The sequence below is a fragment of the Physeter macrocephalus genome, chromosome 3, assembly GCF_002837175.3.
Source record: "Physeter macrocephalus isolate SW-GA chromosome 3, ASM283717v5, whole genome shotgun sequence".
Taxonomy (NCBI): Eukaryota; Metazoa; Chordata; class Mammalia; order Artiodactyla; family Physeteridae; genus Physeter; species Physeter macrocephalus.
Genome location: NC_041216.1, coordinates 24,737,128 through 24,761,909, shown reverse-complemented (window position 1 = coordinate 24,761,909; position 24,782 = coordinate 24,737,128). Strand labels below are relative to the sequence as shown.

Here is a 24,782-nt window from a genome sequence, read left to right as displayed (position 1 = left end):
ATCGCATTATACTTTACTCAGCTAGTAATTATGAATATGAGCTCAGCTCTGTGGAAGACAGAATGGAACAGTCAGGAGTCACACTCCGTGGGTCTGCTCCCCTGGTGTCCAGAGAAGAAAATATCACAGTGCCCTCCAGCCAGCCTTTGCTGGTTTTCCTGATAATAGCCCTGACCCTCAGAAACTTTCTGTTACTCCAGGTTTGAATCTTTAAGTTTTAAAAGTTTAGCACCTGAAAAACCTCACGCTGGAAGTTTTCTTTAGAGTCTGTGATTCAAGAGCCATAAACGATGTGTGTAATCAAGAAAGGATTTCAGGGCTACAGGGGAGAACTGAAATTTGATTAGGGTTTGGAACTGAGCACTTGTTTACTCCTGCCTCCATCTCGGGGGACCCAGATGCTGGTCCACATGGGGCTCGACAGTTGCTCTGCATTATATCACACAGAAAGGAATCTCCCCCTCGTTTACCCACCATTCACTCACTTCTGTGGGAAATTACTGAGGAAAGGGGGAATACAACAGTTATACACATATCAGTACACATGCATCGGTCTCCAAATGAAGTCCGGATCCTGTGACTCTGGAAGTCCTTGTATTAGCAGTGGAGGCGATCAGGCTACCGGCTGGGCAGCAGCACTGCTCACTATGCCTGGTCTGAAATAAGCCTGAAGCTCTCCTCCATAAAAAGAATTGTAACAAATTAATATTAACTTACTAGTTAAAATCAGTACAGGTACTTTTTAACAGCAGGTTTTTTTTTTAATTGTATTTTTTTAATTTTTTAATTTATTTATTTTTGGCTGTGTTGGGTCTTAGTTTCTATGCGAGGGCTTTCTCTAGTTGCGGCGAGCGGGGGCCACTCTTCATCGCGGTGCGCGGGCCTCTCACTGTCGCGGCCTCTCGTTGCCGAGCACAGGCTCCAGACGCGCAGGCTCAGTAGCCGTGGCTCACGGGCCTAGTTGGCTCCGCGGCATGTGGGATCTTCCCAGACCAGGGCTCGAACCCGTGTCCCCTGCATTGGCAGGCAGATTCTCAACCACTGCGCCACCAGGGAAGCCCTTAACAGCAGTTTCGAATGTAACTTTTATAAGCATGTCAACATGATGTTGTCTGCCTAATAGCGTGGCATTTGGTTTTATTTTTTGTTTTTATTTTTTAAAATTTATTTATTTATCTATTTATGGCTGTGTTGGATCTTCGTTTCTGTGTGAGGGCTTTCTCCAGCTGTGGCAAGCGGGGGCCACCCTTTATCGCGGTGCGCGGGCCTCTCACTGTCGCGGCCTCTCGTTGCCGAGCACAGGCTCCAGACGCGCAGGCTCAGTAGCCGTGGCTCACGGGCCTAGTTGGCTCCGCGGCATGTGGGATCTTCCCAGACCAGGGCTCGAACCCGTGTCCCCTGCATTGGCAGGCAGATTCTCAACCACTGCGCCACCAGGGAAGCCCTTAACAGCAGTTTCGAATGTAACTTTTATAAGCATGTCAACATGATGTTGTCTGCCTAATAGCGTGGCATTTGGTTTTATTTTTTATTTTTTGTTTTTATTTTTTAAAATTTATTTATTTATCTATTTATGGCTGTGTTGGATCTTCGTGTCTGTGTGAGGGCTTTCTCCAGCTGTGGCAAGCGGGGGCCACCCTTTATCGCGGTGCGCGGGCCTCTCACTGTCGCGGCCACTCTTGTTGCGGAGCACAGGCTCCAGACGCGCAGGCTCAGTAGTGGCCTTTGTTTTTAAATTAATTTTATCTAGAACATGAGGAACAATCATTTTGTTCTTTGAGCACAATGTTAAAAATTGCTTCTAATATGAGGGGAAATATTGTTTAAATTAGACAGTTTATATCAAAATAAACTGTAATGTTATTCTGAACACTTAAATATGTAGCTTTTAGCTATTTTAAATCAAAGCAAGGAAGACAAGGACAGAACAACCTCTAAGCACATAATGAAGGTGGAAGGAAGGCCCCATGGCTGCATTGACAATAATGGAAAAAGCCACAAAAATCTTTATCAAAAATACTCCCTTTGGGTTCCAAATTACTCAAGACACTCAGTATTGGGTGTTTTTGGAGTTTAAATAAAAACTACTTTTCAAATTACACGAGAAAGAGAAGACAACTGCATAAAGAAGAAAGATCACGGCTGATTAATAACATTTTATTCAGATCCATCTTTACACTTCTTTGCATGAGTAATTCTGGGTGGGGTTTTACTTGCAGGAGGAGAAGGTCTTCCAGAAGAAATTCTTGCAGGGCGTTTTATCTCCGCGAGTGGACTGTTGGAGGGGCAGGACTTCCTGCCGTCTGGACACTTCCCTGGCTTCCCCTCCTACAAAGGACACCGCCCTGGCCTGGAAGCCCCACTCATACCACCACGCAAGGAAAGTCAACAGGCTGTTTTTATTTCTGCCACTTCCTGCATATGCTTTTAAAAAGAAGCAGAGGGGCTTCCCTGGTGGCGCAGTGGTTGAGAGTCCGCCTGCCGATGCAGGGGACGCGGGCTCGTGCCCCGGTCCGGGAGGATCCCACATGCCGCGGAGCGGCTGGGCCCGTGAGCCATGGCCGCTGAGCCCGCGCGTCCGGAGCCTGTGCTCCGCAACGGGAGAGGCCACAACAGTGAGAGGCCCGCGTACCACAAAAATAAAAAAAAATAAAAAAAAAAGAAGCAGAGGACAAAGGAAAGACAAATCAACCACCTGGTTCAGCCAGCATTAAGATACATAATTCCTTAAAAAAAAAAAAAATGCTCCAGAACAATAAATCACATTTCTATTTAAAGGATAAGAGAACACCTTAACGAAATTGCTCTAATTAGAGAAAAGAAGTTGAAATTTTTCAATCAAGGAAAATCTGCTTGTTTTGCCCCTAATCTTTGCTGAGGTTCTTAATTAGAAGAGGTCAAGAAATCTATCATTTTCCCTGACAAGTGACTGGCAGCTAAGAAGCCCCCCAGGTGCATCAGGCTAATTTAGCTTGGCTTTCCCATCTCTGCTCTTCCTCCTGGCTGTCCACAAATTGCTTTTCAAGACAGATCAGCTTGAGACGTTATATTCTGGCTTTTCAAACTCCTGAGAAAGCTTCTAGGAGTAATCTGATGATGAATGACTTGTCTGGAACTCATCTGATAATTTCAGAGAAAAATCCATTTTTAATGGTCAACTTTATGTACTCTTCCTTGGAACTTTTTCAAAATGGGAAAAAGAGAAAAATAAGTCATGTCATGAAATTACAAATTCTCACAATGGAAAAATGTAATGATGTCAATTAATCAGAGCCAGTGAGAACATGTGCTGTGTATATAAATTAAGATTCTAGAAGTATGTGTGACTAATACCACAGTGGCAGCTCCATGATTGCACTGCAATAGACTGGTGTAATCACTAAATGTTTCAAAGACTAGCAGACAGAGACTGCTAGCTCGAAGAAGCTCCCCTTAGTTTTAGAGCTTTTCTAACAAACTTCCTAACAACTGAAGGTAAACAAGAATCAGTGGTCTATATGGACATCACGGCACAGGGCAGCTGAGGGGCACACCGCAGAGTCCAGCCCTGCAGTCTGTCCTGGACACACACTCAGCCGTGGAGACGCTGGGGAATCCATAGGGGTGGCCACATGTGCCGAGGAAAGAGCCCACAAGTGGGTTAGCGTGCAGCCGAGTCAGACTACTCCCCCCACTGTCGTGGCCGGTGAGGCCGCCCTCCAGGGGAAGGGCAGCGGTGGCCCCCGAGGGCAGCAGGCAGAGGGGTGGCAGCATCCTGCAGGCTGACCGGCACTTCTCTCCAGCCCTGCGGCTGCTCATCCTGCTTGGCAGCCCCGAAATCAGTGTGTTGTGGACTTGGGTCTCTTCTTTGGAGACCAGGGGGTTATTTTAAGCTCAACCTGCAGCTGTTTTTTTTTGTATATATGCCTGTCTAAAGCCTGTACCCCCTCTTCCTTCACACTCAAGCAGGTACGCAAAAGCCTGAGCAATCAGTGCCACAGAAGTGCTTTCGGATTGGATTTAACCCCTTCATTGAAGCCTCAGATCTCTCCCTGTGTTGAGAGTGGATTTGCTCCTACTTTAGAATGCAAAGTGCACTTGCCTCTGAAGAAGTTCTACCTCCTCATAATTATGCCCAAGCAAGCAGGACGCCATGAGAACAAAACAAAGTGATTTAACATAATTCAAAATTAGCCTTGGATAAGGAGCTTAAAATCTGCAATTTTGCCCACGTAAAAGTATGACTGAATCTGCTTGGGCAGAAGAAACAAGGTGACGGTGAGGGCTCAGGGAGCCGCTCAGCACCCAGTGGTCTCCAAACCGCAGGCAAGGGCGACCCGAGTGATGGGTCCCCAGCACCGCCTCCCCGCCCAGCAGGCCAGACACTGTCCTCTGGCCCAGGCCTTCCCAAACTGTGACGTGGACCCAAATCACCTTATTAAGATTAAAATGCAGATTCTGATGTCGTGGGTACAGGGAGGAGCCGAGATCCCACAATTTTAATGAGCTGACACTAGAGTAACCAGTGCTTTTCATCTGCTGCTGGCCACTCATTAGTGGCTCGTAAACTAGCACTTTTTTTGAATGAAATAAAAATTAGAGGGCATCATGTTGAGTAAGGATAAATACTGCTCTGTGTGTGTGTGTTAAGTGTAAAACGTACTTCTTACTGAGTGCCCTGCACTTGACCAGCTCCTGGGGCTTCCTCTCCTCCTGATGACAGCCCCACGGCTGAGAACTCCAGAACGTGAAGCCCTCTGTGCCATGCCACCTCCTGGCTCCTCCGGATGGGTCCCAGGTTCAGAGTCACACAAACAAGTGTGCAGACCCTCTTCACCTAACTGAGACAGCTAGGAAAATCCGAAACATCCACCACTAACCTACTGAGGTGACCAATGTCAAAGGCAAGGTTCTAAATGGAAGAAAGCAACCAAAGAACCGACAGCGCTTTCCAGAAGTGAACATTGAAGCTTTCGGTTTTCCAAGATCACACCCCTTCACAAGGGAAATCCCAACCTTAAATTTCATTGCATCACAGGCTTGTTGTTTAAGATTCTAGGTAAAATCGGCACGGCCTCATGACCCGTGGATCATACGCTGCATATCGCTTAGTCCTTTTTTTGGTACCACAATAAATTTTTTGCCTAACTCCCACAAATGGTGTTAAAAATGTTTAGATATTCTTGCAGATGAGAAGGTCATGGCAGTTCAGCCAGCTTCTTACAGCCTTAGTATATTTCCCAGGTTTTATTCAGTGGCCTCATTAAACACTGAGCACCTGGCATGTGCCACCTAGAGGTACACGGGAGCCACATCCTCCACCCCGACAGAGTTGTTACAGCCCCGCGAAGGGGCAGGATACACACTGCAAATGAGAGAAAAGTAAATTTTTGGCGCAAAGAAGGTTATGGGCTGCGGGTTAGAGAAGGCTTCATGTGATCTTATTACTGGCCGTTTTCAAGGAGATGGCGACATATTGTAGTACTTCAAGGTGACGGCTCTAGACTAAAATCCGTTTTAGTTTTGCCGTTGAATTAACTTTTCTAGGGCCTCGGGTTCCTCATCTATAAAATGGGGATAAAAAACGTACCTACTGCCTACCTCACAGAACTCTTGTGAGGACCAAATAAGATCATGATAAGCACCTAACACAAGTAGAAAGCACAGAAGGCCCTCACGATAGCAACTGTTACTAAGAAGATACCCTAAATCCTTAGTCCTTCCTGCCCCACAGTATAAAGAAGAGCTCCCTGCCACAAAACGTTGGAAATCCCTGGTTAGAGCCATGAAACTCAAGCAAAGGCTCCTCCTCACCACCCAGCACATCTCAGACTCGGGAACAAGTACTCGGGGGCGCCTGCCTGCCGTGTGTGTGTGCACAGCACTACACAAGGCACCCACCGCCATCCGCCACCCCAAAGCCTGCCCACAGGGAGCCGACGGTCTAATGTTTTATGCAAGAATGTGTGCTTCTGAAAAGAAGTGCCATGGGAACTGTGACTAAAGGAACACAGTACCGTATGATTTCGAAAAAGGGAGATTGTTTATTCTAAAAGGCAGAAGTAGGACCTAGATAGAAGGTGGAAGACTCTTCTTCATATACAGAAGAAACTTGCAACAAGCAGTGTCCAATAACAGAAAGGGCGCTCTGTCCCTGAGGAATTCAGCAGAGCCCGGGGAACCACAGTCATCAGTGCTGCAGAAGGGGCTCCTACTTGCTGGGGAGATTGGACTAAACGACCTCTAAGGGTTCTTTACAGATTCTGCAATTCAGTAAAGGTAGTAATCAGGCCCTGATTACGCTTTCCCAGACACCAAGGTTTCAAGGTATCAGCTGCGTATGAGCCAGTGTAGACCTACCCCAGCGCATTCCAGCTGCTGCTGTGTGTAGAAGGGGATGCTCTGAAACTTCCCTGGATCGTTAATTGAGTAATAAAAAATTAACACAGGATCTTTTATTTCCTTTTTTTTGAGGAATTGGTGTAACAAGGAAGACAACAAACATTATAAATGTAAATTGCCCCAGCTACGCTACCAGGCCACATTTACGTCAAAGACATCTGCTGCTTTACATGGTCAATCATCTGGCTACGTGGTTAATAAATCTAGTTAAAGTTCAGGTGAGCTTCCAGGACTCTGAGGAAGCAAGCCTGGGAGAGAGAGCCCTTTACCACTCCCTTCTGCCACTGTCAGCAAAGGTGGAACTGGAAAGGATGGCTGACATCACATCGACATTCTGGAGTCACCTAAACCCTGATCGGAACATGCGGTGGGCAAGAGGCAGCTCCTGAGAACTCAGGGAGTAGACTCAGCCATTCCATACGAAGTCTGGCCACCCCTGTGTTATAATCCCCGAAAAATGTGTTGTACTACCACTTGTCTAAAATGTGAACAGGTCATGCACACGTGTGCCAAATAAACCAAAAGATTACGTGAACATCAAGTCAACTTTCTTATCTGGCTAGAAAACTTCATGTCAAAATACCCGTGCCAGCCAGGAGGGGCCCTCTACAACCCTCTAATCAGGGACAGGACACCCAGGGTGCACACGGGTTCACCATTTCGAGTCATGTGTATTCTGAGTTTCTGGAGCTACAGAAATGTATAGAAACAAGATGCGTTATAATGGTTCTACCAATTTCCTTTTATGGTCCCATATAACATTGCTGCGAGAGGTATTAACTCTATTTCACTGATAAGAACACAAAGTTTCAGAAAGTCACACAGCTATTAGAGTTATGAAATCAGGATGCAAGTCTAGATTTGTCAACCTTTGGAAAGTCCACAGTATCTAGTCTCAAAACTCTCTGTGATGAGGCGTTTAAAGACAGCTTACCTGAAAATGAAACTGCTAACATACAGATCTTTGGCTGGAATGTACTGTAAGGACGGAAGCCTTCATGATTCACATTTCTTTCACTGATGTGACACAAAGGTGTTACAGTTATAATCTGAGACCAAATGATTAGTTATGTGCAGAACCTGAAACTGTGAAGTTTGAATTCAACGCTTTACTATGACCATAGCTCAGCATCTCCTTTTGAGAGTTAGACTCGGGGTATCTTTTGCCGATCATATCTGGGCATGGATGGTATGAGTTCTACCCAGCTGCACGCACCTTTTCTCTCTCACCCAGTCTAGAGTCATCACTCCAAACGTGAGTACCATCTCCATTGGTCAGTAGATCCTGGGTGGTCGGTTAACGTCTTCAAGCTTCAGCTTGCTCATCAGTAAAATGGGAATAAACAAAAATCCCTGAAAAAGTTGTGAAGAACTATACGGAGCACCCAGAGCAGCACCTGCGCGCAGAAAGGGCTCTGTAAATGCCAGGCCCTTTTCCTTACTCCTGCTGCTCCAACAGGGAAAAGGCAACCCTTTTCCCAGGCAACACTGGGACCCTGGACCCCTAATAAACCCCAAGGAGAAGACAGCAGACCTGGGACTCCTGGAAGCATCATCTCTCACAAACTAAAACAGAGGACACACAACTGAAGTGTTTTGGAGGAGTAGTCGGGTTTTCCTCTCAAGCAAAACTTCTGCCCAGTATAATTACAAAAGAGCTAGAGAAAAGTCACATAAACTGTGTTTCTGGAGAAAATCACCTTTAAAAAGTAAAAAGGACCATTTCCAAACACCCACCCTTTTACCTTGCAATTACAAGTGACGCGGGTTTAACAAACAATACTGGAGGGCTTCCCTGGTGGCGCAGTGGTTGGGAGTCCTCCTGCCGATGCGGGGGACGCGGGTTCGTGCCCCGGTCCGGGGGGATCCCACATGCCGCAGGGCGGCTGGGCCCGTGAGCCATGGCCGCTGAGCCTGCGCGTCCGGAGCCTGTGCTCCGCAACGGGAGAGGCCACAGCAGCAGCGAGAGGCCCGCGTACCGCTAAAAAAAAAAAAAAAAAAAAAAAGAATCCGCCTGCCAATGCAGGGGACACGGGTTCAAGTCCTGGTCCGGGAAGATCCCACATGCCACGGAGCAACTAAGCCCACACGCCACAACTACTAAGCCTGCGCTCTAGAGCCCCCAACACAACTACCGAGCCCACGTGCCACAACTACTGAAGCCCGCAAGCCACACCTACTGAGCCAGCACACCTAGAGCCTGTGCTCTTCAACAAGAGAAGCCCACGCACCACAATGAAGAGTAGCCCCCGCTCGCCACAACTAGAGAAAGCCTGCGCACAGCAACAAAGACCCAATGCAGCCGAAAATAAATAAATAAATTAATTAATTTTAAAAAAACAATATTGGTAATCAAAAGAACTAAATAGGGAGTTCCCTGGTGGTCCAGTGGTTAGGACTCGGCGCTTTCACTGCCATGGCCCGGGTTCAATCCCTGGTCAGGGAACTGGGATCCTGCATGCCACGCAGTGCAACCAAAAAAGAAAAAGGACTAAATAAATATAGCTTTATTCATCTTGCAGGGACTGTCAGCCTGAAAAATTATATAAAAGAATGAAAAAATAACTCTGATTTTTGCTTGAAAAAGTCAACGATATGTAACTGCTAACACAATTTTATTAACTGCAATAGATACAATTTCCAATATATACCATTCAAACACACACTTTTTTCATGTGCTTCGGTAAGACATGGGAGTATTTTGCTTAAGAGTTTCCAGTTCTCTTTTAAACCACCTTTTGCCATCAGTGACGTGGAGAGAATACAGTACAAAAAGCCCCCAAGCCTTTTTTTTTGTAACCTCCACTTATCCTTTCAAAACTCTTTGTTGGCAATACGTGTTTTTAGTGGCTCTACCTGAAGGCTGCTTTTTCCAGATGGCGACAGGCTTTAATTCTCACTTTCCACTACACCAGCCTCTGCTGGCTCCATTGAATTTTTGTTTTCATCCTCCAACTTCTTTTTCTTCTTTGCTTTTCGTTCCAGGTTAAACTGAGCGATGTCTTCATTTTTCTCTGTGATGTATTTTAGCTATAAAAAAAGTTTTTTAACTACATTTTTATCTGGTGGTAAAGCCATTTATAAGCCTGAGGGGAGAAAAAAATCTACACCGTTTCCCAACCACTCCCACCCTGGGTTACATTCCTTTAGAGTTAAACGCAGCTTCAAATTTTTTCTGGAAGAAGGACTCAACCTCAGAAGTCAACTCACTGCTACGTATCCTCCCAAACAGGAAGGAGTTCCTTGAAAAACCAAAACAATTAAAGCTTGTAGTTTACAGAAGGCATGCCAATCACAAATATACTCTACAAAGCACACACATAGTCAACGTGCCCCTCAATTTATCCAACTAAAATTACTGAGCAGCTACTGTGTACCAGATGCTAGAGGTACAAGGGAAATAAGCCAAGGTCGCTGCCCTCAGGGAAGGGTTAGTCTAATGCACAAATTTAGCTGCAGCTCTTCAGTAGTAAGTTTCTGTCAGATAAAAAAATTAAGAATCCAAAAGAAAAACAACATTCTGAAGTGGACAGATATGCCCGAAGCGGGAAGCCTGCCAATCAACAGTCTAAGATGACTTGCCTTGACGATTCCTTTGGCGAAAGGCAGAAACCGCGCACTGAAGCTGACCAAGTGAGAGTTATGCCAGAGGGTTTAAGAGGAGGGAGGAATGGCTTTTCCACTGATACACGGCACCACGAGGCCCCGAGCCATTTTACTTAGGAATCATATCATCCTTAACCTTGCCTTAAACTCTGGACAAATAATATTAGAAGAGCAGAGAGAGAAAACAGCCCGGTGGAAACAGCACTAGATTCAGGGTTCAGGTTCAGCTGTCAACCAGAAAACTTCCTATTTCACTTTGGGAAGTTACTTAACTCCAGTAGCCTAGCCTGTAAAATGGGGCTATCTAGTCATGTTATTGAAAACCCTCAGAGAGTAGTTGTGAGCTTTAAATAATATGTGTAAAATATTATCAATAAAAGTCCTGTGTAAACTGCCAAGTGCTACACAAGTTCGTTCATTCAGCAACCACTCGTGAGCACCTACTGTGGGCCAGGCCCTACTGTAGGCACAGCAGATGGAGCAGAGAAGAAGGGGACAAAAATCCCTGCCCTCGTGGAGCTCACATTCTGGGGAGGAACGTGAAGTATTTTAACTGCTAGGATCAGACTAAGTCAGGAAACCTCACAGGTGTCCTGGATCTGCCATCGGCCACAGCCACTAGCCTGGGACGATCACAGCATCACCTGTAAAATGAGGGCTTGGTCAAGATGATGTCTAGACTTCTTTGAAAAGACAGACAATGTGCTCAATTTCCTGCACATCCCAGATGTACAGATACTCTGTCCATACCTGGCCCAACAGAACTGTGGGCACCATAACGAAACTATCCGCATACACTCTGGCCTGCGACCTGTCCCTGACATCATGCTCCAAATGAAACATGGGACCAAAGTTTTGAGATATTACCAAAAAGGCAAATTATGACTCCAGAGAGCACTGATTAGAAAATTTCAAATTGGCTTAGTAAGATCCGTCATAATGAAAGAAAGCCTATAAATTACGGGCAGGTCTGAATGGTTCAAGCGTCTCTCGTTTTTAATGCAAGGTGCCCTGGGGAATCACTTCATGGCTGCAAGTGATTAATTGGGAATAATGTATTCTGATGGGAAAGGGGCGTAAGGAAAGAAATTCATCTCTCACCAGTGAATTACTCCTCCTGGCTAAGAGCTTCACATCTTCAGTGTTAATGGTGCTTCTTTTCGCATGTCTGTAGAAAGGGCAGAAACAATTCACCAAAATGTTTGGTATTATTTAAAGTTTTGATGAAACACAAAAGTTCATGGCCAGACTTCACACCAGCAAGGATCTCTAAGTAGCCCATCTTTTCAGATTGAGGTCATTAAGCAACAGGGACACAAAAATGAGTGACGTGACAAGCCAAGATACCAACTAAATAAAGAGACTGAGAGAAAGCAGAAGCCCGTCTGTCCACCTCCACCTGAGGGCCAGTGTGCTTGGAGAATATGAGCAGGGAAAGGAGTGAGGGGCGTTAAACCCTTCCCAAATGGCCTGCTTGGTCACAATGGACACAGAGACCACCATACAAAAAGCAAGAAGCAGGTCAGTGAAGCACCTTCAGTGAAGAGAGAATGACACACAGCTCACGATACAAAGATCGTCTCTGCTTAAGTAGATGTTAAATAGAAGAACAGAGACTTTCCATGAAGCATGGCTTCACCTACACCAAGGTCCTAAAGCTCTTCTCCAAAGGCTACATTACAGGAAAAAGCTTGTGCAGGTGTCTCCTAATATCCCATTTCCCAACTAGGAGATAACGCATTCCCCCGACAATAGCCCAGTTAGAACAAAGAACATCCGTTCAACTGGAGTCTGTTTCTTGCTCACATGGACTCAAGTTCTTGTTCCAGTCCTCCTATGTCTGCTTTAAAAGGTAATTTGAGATAATAAACTCTATTCAATAATTTATTACTCTAATTACACCCTTTCTTGCCATTTCTAACTTCCTCCAAAAATAAGTAGGAACTTTGTAAGTAGGAATAAGGAGGAATCTTTGTATCCTTAATAACTATCAAAGTGGCCAGGGCTTCTCTGGTGGCGCAGTGGTTGAGAGTCCGCCTGCCGATGCAGGGGACATGGGTTCGTGCCCCGGTCCGGGAGGATCCCACATGCCGCGGAGCCTGCCGTCCGGAGCCTGTGCTCCGCAACGGGAGAGGCCACAACAGTGAGAGGCCCGTGTACCGCAAAAAAAAAAAAAAAAAAAAAGTGGCCAGCACATAGTAAGTCCTCACTGTTGAGTTAAAGATAAAATCACAGAAATTATACTCCATAATTTGGCCAAGTTAGTCTTTTACATCCTGCTAAGTGTGAAAATATCATGTGCCATCTCATTATGATTGACAGTATCTGCCTGTCCTGATATAATACCCATGGCAGAAGATAACTTCTAACAAGCCACCTGCAAGGACCAGAACAGAGGAAAGGGGGAAAAAAGTCAGACAGAAGGTGACAGAGGACTTCCCTGGTGGCACAGTGGTTAAGAATCCACCTGTCAAAGCAGGGGACACGAGTTCGAGCCCTGGTCCGGGAAGATCCCACATGCCTCAGAGCAACTAAGCCCAAAGTCAGACAGAAGGTGACAGAGGACTTCCCTGGTGGCACAGTGGTTAAGAATCCACCTGTCAAAGCAGGGGACACGAGTTCGAGCCCTGGTCCGGGAAGATCCCACATGCCTCAGAGCAACTAAGGCCATGCGCCACAACTGCTGAGCCTGTGCTCTAGAGCCCGCGTGCCTAGAGCCCGTGCTCCGCAACGAGAGAAGCCACCACAATGAGAAGCCGGCTCGCCGCAACTAGAAAAAGGCTGCGCGTGGCAACGAAGACCCAAGGCAGCCAAAAATAAATAAATAAAATAAACAAATTAAAAAAAAAAAAAAAGGGTGATAAAATAGCAGCCACAAAGTATGAAGCCAGTCCACAGGTTCCCTGTGTGCAGGACATTAGGTGCCATGGAAACACCGTGGCCTTCATCTCTATCACACGATCAGGCTGCTCTGGTGGTATTACCGCCTTGGTAAAGTGCCATACAAGGAGTAGGTAAGAGGAAGCAGCACACTGAACTATTCACAGAGTAAGATTAGCTTATCTGTTCACGAGAAGCATTTAGGAAACAGCAGAGTCAATCGTCTCTACCACTCAGCTTGTCATCTGGTTTCTCTGCACCATATTCTCTATTCTTTTTAAAAAATATTTATTTATTTATTTACTTGGCTGCGCCGGGTCTCAGTTGCGGCACGCGGGATCTTCATTGCGGCACGCCAATTCATAGCTGCAGTGTGCCAACTCTTAGTTGTGGCACGTGGAATCCAGTTCCCCGACCAGGGATCAAACCTGGGCCCCCTGCATTGGGAGCATGGAGCCCTGGCCACTGGATCACCAGAGAAGTCCCCTCTGCACCACGTTTTAATGTTACCACTTTCCCAGATGGAGGAGCAGGTATATCCTATGCCAGCCACTGCACATCAGAGATTCTCCTAAATCAAACCTCTGGCTCCAGAAAATTACTCTAGGGAACGTAACAAAGGGATTTTTCATATAACACTCTTAGCAACACAGGTTTCAAAGATTATTCCCAAAATGTCCCTAGAATTTATTTACTGTAGAATATCTATCTTCTTCAAAATGTTTCATCTTTAACATGTTAACAATATTAGGTGACTAGAGATTTCAAAGCTAAATAAGGGAAATTCACAACTTAAATTGGGAGATGATCGTCCAAAGTTTACAGGTGAATTGAGTTTATAGTAATTACAATTTAAATGCATTTTACTTCATAGAAACAACGTTACAAACACTGGTTAGGTCAGCCTCCAAAGACTATTTAATATACAGCCAACCTGAAACAATATGTATTTCAGACTTCTCAAACTGGGGTAATCATATTGTAGTTCTAAGGGCAGGGACTATGTGACAGGGAAAACTCAAAACCACAGGATAAAGTTGACCTTCTGCGAACATCAATTTTATTCAGTGATAAACTTTAAAATAGGATTTTTTATACGAGAGCAAACTGGACTATTTTGAAAACGAATGTAAAATTAAGACAACGGATGAGTCTTCAAAGAAAATCTTTGCCTGTGTTCACTCAGGGTCCTTGGGAGGACATCTGAGGAGCCCTGGTGCACCCACGTGAGCACGGCAGAAGAGGAGGCATCTCTTAGTAAAGCCTCACTCAGAGAACGCAGGCTGAGAGCCTTTACACAGACTCCTTTACTCAGAAGATGACGTCCTTCCTTATGGAGCTGACAGTCTAAGTGATACCCACACACCACTCTGCCCCAATGCCGAGCAAAAGGAAATGGACTTAACGTAACTGTAAAAAACACAGGGACTCCCCTGGTGGCGCAGTGGTGAAGACTCTGCGCTCCCAATGCTGGGGGCCCAGATTTGATCCCTGGTCAGGGAGCTAGATCCCACATGCGTGCCCCAACTAAGAGTTCGCATGCCACAACTAAGGAGCACACGTGCCACCACTGAAGAGCTGGTGAGCTGCAACTAAGGAGCCCGTGAGGCACAACTTAGGAGCAGGCCTGCTGCAACTAAGACCCGGCGCAACCAAATAAATTAATTTTTTAAAAAGAGACAATCATGGGAATGTAACGTACAGCATGATGACTATTTAAAAAAAAAAAACTATAAAAAACACAGAGTACCTGAAAGCTTAATGTGTTACAGTGCTAAACAGTTCTAATTTTATTTCTTTTTAAATTTTTTAAAATCTTTGTAGGGTTTTTTTTTTTTTGGCTGTGCCGGGTCTTAGCTGTGGCACGCTGGATCTTTGTTGCCGTGTGCAGGATCTTTTAGTTGCGGCATGTGGGATCTAGTTCCCTGACCAGGGATCGAACCTAGGGCCCCCTGCACTGGGAGTGCGGAGTCTTAACCACTGGACCACCAGGGAAGTCCCCTAATTTCATTTTTACTCCTAGTATTTAGAAGTATTTAAAGTTTTTCATTGTCTTTTCCCACAACTAACACAGAAATAGCGAGGAAACTCACACCTGAGGGCTTGCTACAGGCATCTAGTGGGTAGAGGCCAGGGCTGCCACTAAACACCCTAAAATGCACAAGACAGCCACCACCAGAACAAGGAATTATCCAGTCCAAAATGTCAATAGTGCTGAGGTGATCTGTATTGATAAACTCTATGTTCAAATCAAATAACCATTGTCTACTTATTTACATTTTTGTGTCTTCCTTTGTAATATAAAAAGCTCATATTTAAAAAAAAAAGAAGAAAGAAATGGCAAGTAAAGGTAGTAAATGTATTTCACAGGAGACTCAGAGTGGGGGTGGGCACGAGGCACAGGTAAGGGGCAACCACCTGAATTAACAATGATAAGCCATATAAGCTATCAGTATCCCATACATTACCCTTATCCCTTACGGCCAGGTTGAAGATGCTAAGCGGTTTTTAGGGTCTCATACACAGGAATAGGAAAGATTTAGAGCCTGCCCTCTGAGAACCTACTGCTTTAATTCATTCAGAATATTCATCGGAGAAACAAAGAGCTAATAGGAGCAAGGTGAAAAGTATGGGGTGTGGGAGAGCCTGGCACCAAACCAGAAGTGGGAGCAAATTCGAAAGCTTTGGCCCTTTCAGGCCTTCCTCATTCAAATTGCTTCATGAAAGCAATTCGTTGCAATTGTTTTCAATTACCTGCAGTACTAATTGAAGAGAGGAGCATAAATCACCTGAAAAAGCTAACACTTTACCAGCTGAAAGTAAGTCACACACTTTTCAAGGAGCGTGTGTCTCACTTGTAACAAGCTCAGCAAATGCAGGGCTGACGGCCGCGGGCTGTATTATCCCGACACCTGCGAGCTTCCCCGCTGAGCACGACGCAGCCCAGCCTCACGCCCCAGCACTGCACCACCTGCAGAAATGGCCTTAAAAGCAGACGCACTGTGCACAGGGTCCTGGAGACATGATTCATACCTTTTTAACCTGGAACTGAATAACTTTGGTTCCGTTAACAAAAAATACTTGGAAAGCTTCAAAAAATGCCAAATCAAGTCTGAATGGACAGTGATTAAAGCAGATGTTACATTCTTACAGAATCATGATTGGAGATTGAGCATCCACAAAACACAGGGGGAAAAAAAGCTAAAGCTCTCCTGAAATGCACCACCAGATGGGGTGTATCAATAGCATGCAAACAAAGATCCCACAATCAAGCTCTCTACCCACCTTGCAAACATTTCAAGGTCTTTGGCAAAATTTTCTGAAAGAGAAAAAGAGATGTGCCTTAGCTACCCTATAGGAATTTTTTTTTTTCAGCAGTGCTGCATGGCATGTGGGACCTTAGTTCCCCGACCAGGAATCGAACCCGTGCCCCCCGCTTTGCAAGCACAGAATCTTAACCACTGGACCACCAGGGAAATCCACCCCCCACCTCCATCTTATTTCAGAGGGAGAAAAGTGAAATCTCAATGTCTACAGTAAGTGCAGTGACTAATACAACAAGTCGTTTTAGAGGTGAGAGGAGGCCCTTCAGGCAGGTCCCTCACTGGATTCATTATGACCTCCTTGTCCTCCCTGGTCCCCTCCACCCTTCATTACAAGCCTTTGGTAATTGTGGCTACACCTTTCCTTCCTAGAAACTATCCCTAACTTTACATTTTGCTACGAGTTAGGGCTTAGGAGGACATTAATCTCCTCTGAAGTCAAGCAAATACCAAGGCTGCAGGTTCAACTGTCAAACTGTGGGTGATATAAAAAAGTTATAAAGCAAATGAAATTTATGTCTAATGTTCCTGGCAGTTTAAAGCACAATAAAATAAAGGTGCTGATGCCCCCCGTGTTAGGGTAATAGAAAAAAAATAGTTCTTTCCATAAGCTATCTGCATCTTACGGCCAATAAAAGAAACGTTTCATGAACGGTGTCCGATGATAATGTTCTCTGTCTGCTGGTAAGACATGCCATGGCACCCCCCTCACACATCTCTCCCAGGCAAATCAACCTCTGGGCTTTCTATACATCTACAGGAAGACCGTGGCTGCATACCGCACTGTTGAAAAGTCACCTCCGAAATCGCTGCAATGGTTTGTTTGCTGAACTGCATCTCTTTGTCCAACGCAACTTCCTCACAAAGACAGCCAACAGTGTAGTGAACCGCTGCCTTTAGCCTCTGAAGCAAAATCAAAACACTTCGTGGGTAAGATTGCAAATAAGAGCTTTTCACATCTTAAAAAATTAAGATCAAGGAGAGGGTCTGCTCACCCTAATTCCTTCAGCACTTTCCATAATGGCTGAGTGACTTTTCAACTGTACTAAAAAAGTAATGGGGCCCTCTGCAGTGTGACTTGTAGAAACATTACTTTCTAGTTAATGGTTATGATTTAGGTCAAGTAAAGGTAAGGAATTATGATGGCAATTCAGCAGGGAATGAAGGCAGACTGGTACTTGGGAGGCATCTACGTGACTTTACTCAGTTATTCCACATTTATGTGCCAAGTGCCTACCGCGTGAAGGCGTGTGCTAGGTGTCTGGGCAACACAATGAAAAAAGACAGGGATTTCTGCCCCCATATGGGGGTTAATCAAGCAAATGCAAAAGGATCCCGTCCCTGTGCTTCAAGTCCTTGCCAGCCCCAGTCCTGCATGAGACAGGACGAATGATCAGGACAACACAGGGAAAGGCTCATGAGGCTGCATCGGACCCCCCTCTGGTTTGTGGGTTTGCTAGCCCACCTCAACAGGACCCTCACTGCTCCTCAGCAACCCTTTCAGCTACTGGAAAACACACCTCTACCCATGCGGAGGAGCAAAGAAGCAAAACAAGCTAAGCTAAGGTCTCCGTCTCACGTGAATAAACTTGCTGAGCCCTGTGTGGGCTCCACCTGTGCTGGAAACAGAGCTGAAGTGGGCATGGTGACAGCTGAACCCAAGACAGTATCAACTCTACCAGCAAGTGTTCACGGTAGAAGCAAGAGGAGGAACTGCAAACACACAAGTCCAGGACCCCAGACTAGAGGCCAGGCAGATAAGCAAGGGACCTACGTTCCTTCGTTTCAGATGTCACAAGAGTAGGTAAGTGGAGGGCATTGGTGGGGGGAGACAAAGAGACCACCACCCTGGGAGGGATAAAGACGCTCCAAGGGATCTTCTGTAGGTATGTGTAGAGGTGAGGTTAGGGGCGGGGGAACAGGACAGGGATCCTTCCGACTGCTCCAGAAGTTTTCTCTGCCGGCCCCTCCCCCCCACCTCCTGGAACGGGCTAAGTGCCTTCTTCGATGCTCAACACTGAGAGGCTAAATCTCTAGACTCTAAACTCCTCGAGGGCAGGACCCTTCAAGTGTTGTTCACGGATGTCCACCTAGTGGCAAGAACAGCTGGCTGAGTGAATGGCTGGATCCTTCCCCAGCTCACCACTGCATACAGAACGAGGTTCAAATTTCTCAGTCCATCTTTGCAGCCTTACTCACTTACTCAGTAAGCGTTGTCTATTGAGAGCCACGCTCTGTACTAGGGGCTGAGAACACAAAACTGAAAAAGACAGTCCCTGCTCTCAAAGAGATTATCTCCCACCACACCTGTGCCATGAATGGACTCCTGGAAACCACCACCAGTCATGAACCGTCTCCACCAAAGAAGGTGGAGAACCGTTCCAGGGAAGATCGGAGCCGGGACCACTTGACGCAAGGCATGATCCCTGACTGGCTCCTGGATGAAGGAAAAAAGACCAGTAAAGAACATCTTTGGGGGCTTCCCTGGTGGCGCAGTGGTTAAGAATCCACCTGCCAATGCAGGAGACACGGGTTCGAGCCCTGGTCCAGGAAGATACCACCTGTCCGTGTGCCACAACTACTGAAGCCCGCGCACCTAGACCCCGTGCTCCGCAACAAGAGAAGCCACTGCAGTGAGAAGCCCACGCACTGCAACAAAGAGTAGCCCCCGCTCGCCGCAACTAGAGAAAGCCCGCGCGCAGCAACGAAGACCCAATGCAGCCAAAAATAAATTTAAAAAGAAAAAGAAAAAAAAAGAACACAGAATCATGATTGGAGATTGAGCATCCACAAAACACAGGGGGAAAAAAAGCTAAAGCTCTCCTGAAATGCACCACCAGATGGGGTGTATCAATAGCATGCAAACAAAGATCCCACAATCAAGCTCTCTACCCACCTTGCAAACATTTCAAGGTCTTTGGCAAAATTTTCTGAAAGAGAAAAAGAGATGTGCCTTAGCTACCCTATAGGAATTTTTTTTTTTCAGCAGTGCTGCATGGCATGTGGGACCTTAGTTCCCCGACCAGGAATCGAACCCGTGCCCCCCGCTTTGCAAGCACAGAATCTTAACCACTGGACCACCAGGGAAATCCACCCCCCACCTCCATCTTATTTCAGAGGGAGAAAAGTGAAATCTCAATGTCTACAGTAAGTGCAGTGACTAATACAACAAGTCGTTTTAGAGGTGAGAGGAGGCCCTTCAGGCAGGTCCCTCACTGGATTCATTATGACCTCCTTGTCCTCCCTGGTCCCCTCCACCCTTCATTACAAGCCTTTGGTAATTGTGGCTACACCTTTCCTTCCTAGAAACTATCCCTAACTTTACATTTTGCTACGAGTTAGGGCTTAGGAGGACATTAATCTCCTCTGAAGTCAAGCAAATACCAAGGCTGCAGGTTCAACTGTCAAACTGTGGGTGATATAAAAAAGTTATAAAGCAAATGAAATTTATGTCTAATGTTCCTGGCAGTTTAAAGCACAATAAAATAAAGGTGCTGATGCCCCCCGTGTTAGGGTAATAGAAAAAAAATAGTTCTTTCCATAAGCTATCTGCATCTTACGGCCAATAAAAGAAACGTTTCATGAACGGTGTCCGATGATAATGTTCTCTGTCTGCTGGTAAGACATGCCATGGCACCCCCCTCACACATCTCTCCCAGGCAAATCAACCTCTGGGCTTTCTATACATCTACAGGAAGACCGTGGCTGCATACCGCACTGTTGAAAAGTCACCTCCGAAATCGCTGCAATGGTTTGTTTGCTGAACTGCATCTCTTTGTCCAACGCAACTTCCTCACAAAGACAGCCAACAGTGTAGTGAACCGCTGCCTTTAGCCTCTGAAGCAAAATCAAAACACTTCGTGGGTAAGATTGCAAATAAGAGCTTTTCACATCTTAAAAAATTAAGATCAAGGAGAGGGTCTGCTCACCCTAATTCCTTCAGCACTTTCCATAATGGCTGAGTGACTTTTCAACTGTACTAAAAAAGTAATGGGGCCCTCTGCAGTGTGACTTGTAGAAACATTACTTTCTAGTTAATGGTTATGATTTAGGTCAAGTAAAGGTAAGGAATTATGATGGCAATTCAGCAGGGAATGAAGGCAGACTGGTACTTGGGAGGCATCTACGTGACTTTACTCAGTTATTCCACATTTATGTGCCAAGTGCCTACCGCGTGAAGGCGTGTGCTAGGTGTCTGGGCAACACAATGAAAAAAGACAGGGATTTCTGCCCCCATATGGGGGTTAATCAAGCAAATGCAAAAGGATCCCGTCCCTGTGCTTCAAGTCCTTGCCAGCCCCAGTCCTGCATGAGACAGGACGAATGATCAGGACAACACAGGGAAAGGCTCATGAGGCTGCATCGGACCCCCCTCTGGTTTGTGGGTTTGCTAGCCCACCTCAACAGGACCCTCACTGCTCCTCAGCAACCCTTTCAGCTACTGGAAAACACACCTCTACCCATGCGGAGGAGCAAAGAAGCAAAACAAGCTAAGCTAAGGTCTCCGTCTCACGTGAATAAACTTGCTGAGCCCTGTGTGGGCTCCACCTGTGCTGGAAACAGAGCTGAAGTGGGCATGGTGACAGCTGAACCCAAGACAGTATCAACTCTACCAGCAAGTGTTCACGGTAGAAGCAAGAGGAGGAACTGCAAACACACAAGTCCAGGACCCCAGACTAGAGGCCAGGCAGATAAGCAAGGGACCTACGTTCCTTCGTTTCAGATGTCACAAGAGTAGGTAAGTGGAGGGCATTGGTGGGGGGAGACAAAGAGACCACCACCCTGGGAGGGATAAAGACGCTCCAAGGGATCTTCTGTAGGTATGTGTAGAGGTGAGGTTAGGGGCGGGGGAACAGGACAGGGATCCTTCCGACTGCTCCAGAAGTTTTCTCTGCCGGCCCCTCCCCCCCACCTCCTGGAACGGGCTAAGTGCCTTCTTCGATGCTCAACACTGAGAGGCTAAATCTCTAGACTCTAAACTCCTCGAGGGCAGGACCCTTCAAGTGTTGTTCACGGATGTCCACCTAGTGGCAAGAACAGCTGGCTGAGTGAATGGCTGGATCCTTCCCCAGCTCACCACTGCATACAGAACGAGGTTCAAATTTCTCAGTCCATCTTTGCAGCCTTACTCACTTACTCAGTAAGCGTTGTCTATTGAGAGCCACGCTCTGTACTAGGGGCTGAGAACACAAAACTGAAAAAGACAGTCCCTGCTCTCAAAGAGATTATCTCCCACCACACCTGTGCCATGAATGGACTCCTGGAAACCACCACCAGTCATGAACCGTCTCCACCAAAGAAGGTGGAGAACCGTTCCAGGGAAGATCGGAGCCGGGACCACTTGACGCAAGGCATGATCCCTGACTGGCTCCTGGATGAAGGAAAAAAGACCAGTAAAGAACATCTTTGGGGGCTTCCCTGGTGGCGCAGTGGTTAAGAATCCACCTGCCAATGCAGGAGACACGGGTTCGAGCCCTGGTCCAGGAAGATACCACCTGTCCGTGTGCCACAACTACTGAAGCCCGCGCACCTAGACCCCGTGCTCCGCAACAAGAGAAGCCACTGCAGTGAGAAGCCCACGCACTGCAACAAAGAGTAGCCCCCGCTCGCCGCAACTAGAGAAAGCCCGCGCGCAGCAACGAAGACCCAATGCAGCCAAAAATAAATTTAAAAAGAAAAAGAAAAAAAAAGAACATCTTCGGGACAACTGGGGGAAATTGAATATGGAATGACATTAGATCATAGGATTTTATCAATATCAAACTTCCTGAGCGTGATCAGAGATTATGTCACAGAATGCCCTTGTTCTTGGGAGAAGCATGCTAAAGTATTAAAATTTAAAGGTGAAGTGTCAAGTGTATTTAATTCTCAAATAATTCCGAAAAAAGGAGCAAGGGAGCAAATACAGCAAAATGTTAACCGGTGAATCGAGGTGAGGGGCATATGTGTGATGAATACATCATTCTTGCAACTTTTTCTTGAAGGCTTGAACTTCAAAATAAAGGAAGGGAGTGGGTAAACAGCGTCTGAACCTTAGGAGCTCATTCCCGTGTCTCTTCGGTTAATCCTCCCTGAGGTTGCCACCCTGGTTCTTGGTTTTCACCTCTTTACAACACTGTTCTCACGACTCTGCCACGCTGTATTTATTCCGGTGCTGACTAAAGGACTGGATACCCGTAACTACCCCGAGAGCTGGTTGTTATCCGATTTCCCATCTAGGAAAACTGAGTTTGGGCAGAGTCAACACAACCCTCCGGGCGGAATCGAGATTCGAACCCACATCCGATGGGCTCGGGAGCCGGACGGCCTGGCCTGGGTTTGCACCAGGGTCTGAGGCTTGTCTCCTCGCGGGCAGGACGGAGAGCGCACGGGTTACGGGTGCCAACATTTTAGAGCTTGTGCCGCGTGCCAGGAGCCTCACAACGACCCTGTCCGAAGAGATTGAGGCTGCCCCAAAGCCAGAGGAGCCCCGGCCGCCGGCCTCCGCGGAGCGCCGCGGGAACTTCCACCGACTCTCCCTTCAGGCGCCGCCGCCCGCACGCTCCGATCCGCGATACCATGGAAACCGCCTCCCAGCACCCCCCGCGGCAGCCGAGCCAGCCTAAGCGCAGGCACCAGGCGGCCGGAGCCGGCCCGAGCAGACCCGAGCTCGCCCTCCGACCCCGGCACGAAGACGAGGGCGGGCGGAGGCAGGGCCTTTTTCTCCCCTGCACAATCTAGACGCCGTCCTCCCCCAGCCAAGACCGCATTCTCCGGTACCTGTTGGTAAGACAATCGCTGCTGCTCCTCGGCGTCCTTCTCCTCCTCCATCGTCACCACGGGCGAATCCTGGCAGGCGCGCGATGACAGAAAGAGGCGGTGGCCGAGAAGGCCCAGTCGGATTTTCCCGCCGCGGCGCCGGGCGACGGGCCGCGCGGGGGGCCAAAGCGCGAAGCTGCCGCCTGCCTCGATCTCGGCCCCTAGCGGTGGCTCTGGGAAGGGCGCCTCGCAGCCTGTCTGCTCCCGCCCCGCCCGAGCCGAGCTCCCCGGGGACCCCAGAGCCAGCTGTGCGCGGAGCACAGTGGGCAAGCACTGGCTCCCGGGGGCGGGGGGGGGGGGGGAAGAAGGGACAACGGTACACAACTCTGTATTGTAAGTTACATGCGGCTGTAACCTTGGTGTGCCTTGCAAAATCCAGTGTGGGTTTTTGTAATTCTGTAGTGTCGCAAAGACCACGGATAAATGCTTGATTTCTATCCCCTTCAGCGAATAAGTTGCTCACCCCATTGCCATTGCCAAAGGAATATAGCTATGACCCGAATGTTGGCTGATTTTCTTTTACGTTAAGAGTTAAGTGAAATAGGGGACTTCCCTGGGGGTCCAGTGGTTAAGACTCACTGCAGGGGCGCAGGCTCCATCCCTGGCCGGGGAACTAATAAGATCCTGCATGCTGTGCTGCGCGGCCAAAAAATTAAAAAAAAAAAAAAAAAAAAAGTAAAGTGAAACCCAACGTTGGATCTTCACTGCTTCCAAACTTTCTTCAGTTACTTCCTGCTTCCCGACGGCACTCTTTGGAGCTTCACTCACACGTTGATGACATGAGTAAGGAACTTCTCTGCTGAGTCGAATAATAGTGTCAAGTACTGGAAGAGTTATTTCCTCAACTTGTGCTATTCATGAGGTAAAGGCTGCAGACACCATACACATTCAAGTTTAATCTGCATTATTAACATATTCCCCCCTCACTTCCTTAAGTAAACAGTCAACAAGGAATTAATTTGTGGATCTGTCGATTTCCTTGGTGTAAATACTCCCACCATGGCCGATTTCGAGCCACCAATATGAGGAAACTGAACTCAGCATTTGTTACCAAACCAGTTTTGTGTGCCCCAGGAGCAGCAGGCCAAACACGGAGACACTGAAGTTTGCAGCAGAGAGTTTGTTGATGTCCTCACGGAAGGGGACAAGAGAACAAATCTCAGGCCCGCATCCCAGAAGGCCAGAGGCTTGAGATATTTATGGGATAAAGAAGCAGGGTGGTCTTAGGTGTGGGGAAAGGTGATCGGAGGCAGGGAAAAGGTGAGGGCGTCAGTGGTCTGCGCAGGCGCAGTTTTAGGGTCGGTGGTCCGAACTAGTCTTAGCTGGTCTGAACTGGGCAGGAGCCAACTCCAAAGTTCGCGAAAACAAGCCCCCCCCCCGTTACTATAGTGACCCATAAGTCAGAAGCGTTATCTATAAGGGCAGTTGAGAAGTCTGGTGATACATTACCTAGGCTATGTGAAGCTTGGAGGGGATGCAGTTAGAGAATGGAAAAGAGAACAAATAAGCAGGCTTAGTCGGTAAAGGAGGCTGCAAGCAGAGGGGTTTCTAACAGGCGGTTCCCTTATCTGCTGTTCGGTAGGACACACTCAAGGAGTTCTGGTAACCCTGTGGGGCATATGGTCTCACACGGAGAAAGATGCTGCGCACCCACCAGTCAGACACAATAGGTGGAAATAACGTCAAGAACGTAGGTGATAGAAAAATGTGCAACGTAGTAGTGTAATTAAGAAGTGATGACTTTTGGGTTTTTACTACCTTTTTTTTTTTTTTTTTTTTTTTTTTGCTGTACGC

General features: G+C 47.0%; 2 protein-coding genes and 1 long non-coding RNA gene across 3 annotated transcripts in view; 1 reads left to right on the top strand and 2 right to left on the bottom strand.

The window, feature by feature from the left end:
* Positions 1–1,285: 1,285 nt before the first annotated feature.
* On the bottom strand, positions 1,286–8,681 carry CORT (cortistatin). Its single transcript, XM_028487861.2, is given in 3 exon segments — positions 1,286–2,400; positions 2,403–2,425; positions 3,671–8,681. Coding segments are annotated over 3 exon segments (342 nt in total). The 5' UTR covers positions 3,799–8,681; the 3' UTR covers positions 1,286–2,209.
* Positions 8,682–8,995: 314 nt separating this feature from the next.
* Positions 8,996–23,063, bottom strand: CENPS (centromere protein S). Its single transcript, XM_007116386.4, has 5 exons — positions 22,950–23,063; positions 19,904–20,027; positions 19,087–19,120; positions 11,089–11,155; positions 8,996–9,411 (listed from the first exon to the last, which is right to left on the bottom strand). The coding sequence occupies exons 1-5, from the start codon at positions 22,998–23,000 to the stop codon at positions 9,271–9,273; spliced, it is 417 nt and encodes a 138-aa protein (XP_007116448.1). The 5' UTR covers positions 23,001–23,063; the 3' UTR covers positions 8,996–9,270.
* Positions 22,471–24,782, top strand: part of LOC114485950 (uncharacterized) — a 7,814-nt gene continuing 5,502 nt past the window's right edge. Inside the window, exons 1-2 of the long non-coding RNA XR_003679189.2 lie at positions 22,471–22,955; positions 23,714–23,850. This is a non-coding gene — a long non-coding RNA (uncharacterized lncRNA). The remainder of the gene's footprint in view (positions 22,956–23,713; positions 23,851–24,782) is intronic.

Coding starts and splice junctions, on each gene's coding strand:
- CENPS (XM_007116386.4), bottom strand. CDS start 23,000: ATGGAGGAGGAGAAGGACGCCGAGGAGCAGCAGCGATTGTCTTACCAA. Junction 20,028..22,949: donor AGCGATTGTCTTACCAACAG/GTACCGGAGAAT, acceptor ATTTTGCTTCAG/AGGCTAAAGGCAGCGGTTCA. Junction 9,412..11,088: donor CCAGGAGGAGTAATTCACTG/GTGAGAGATGAA, acceptor CTTTTTTTATAG/CTAAAATACATCACAGAGAA.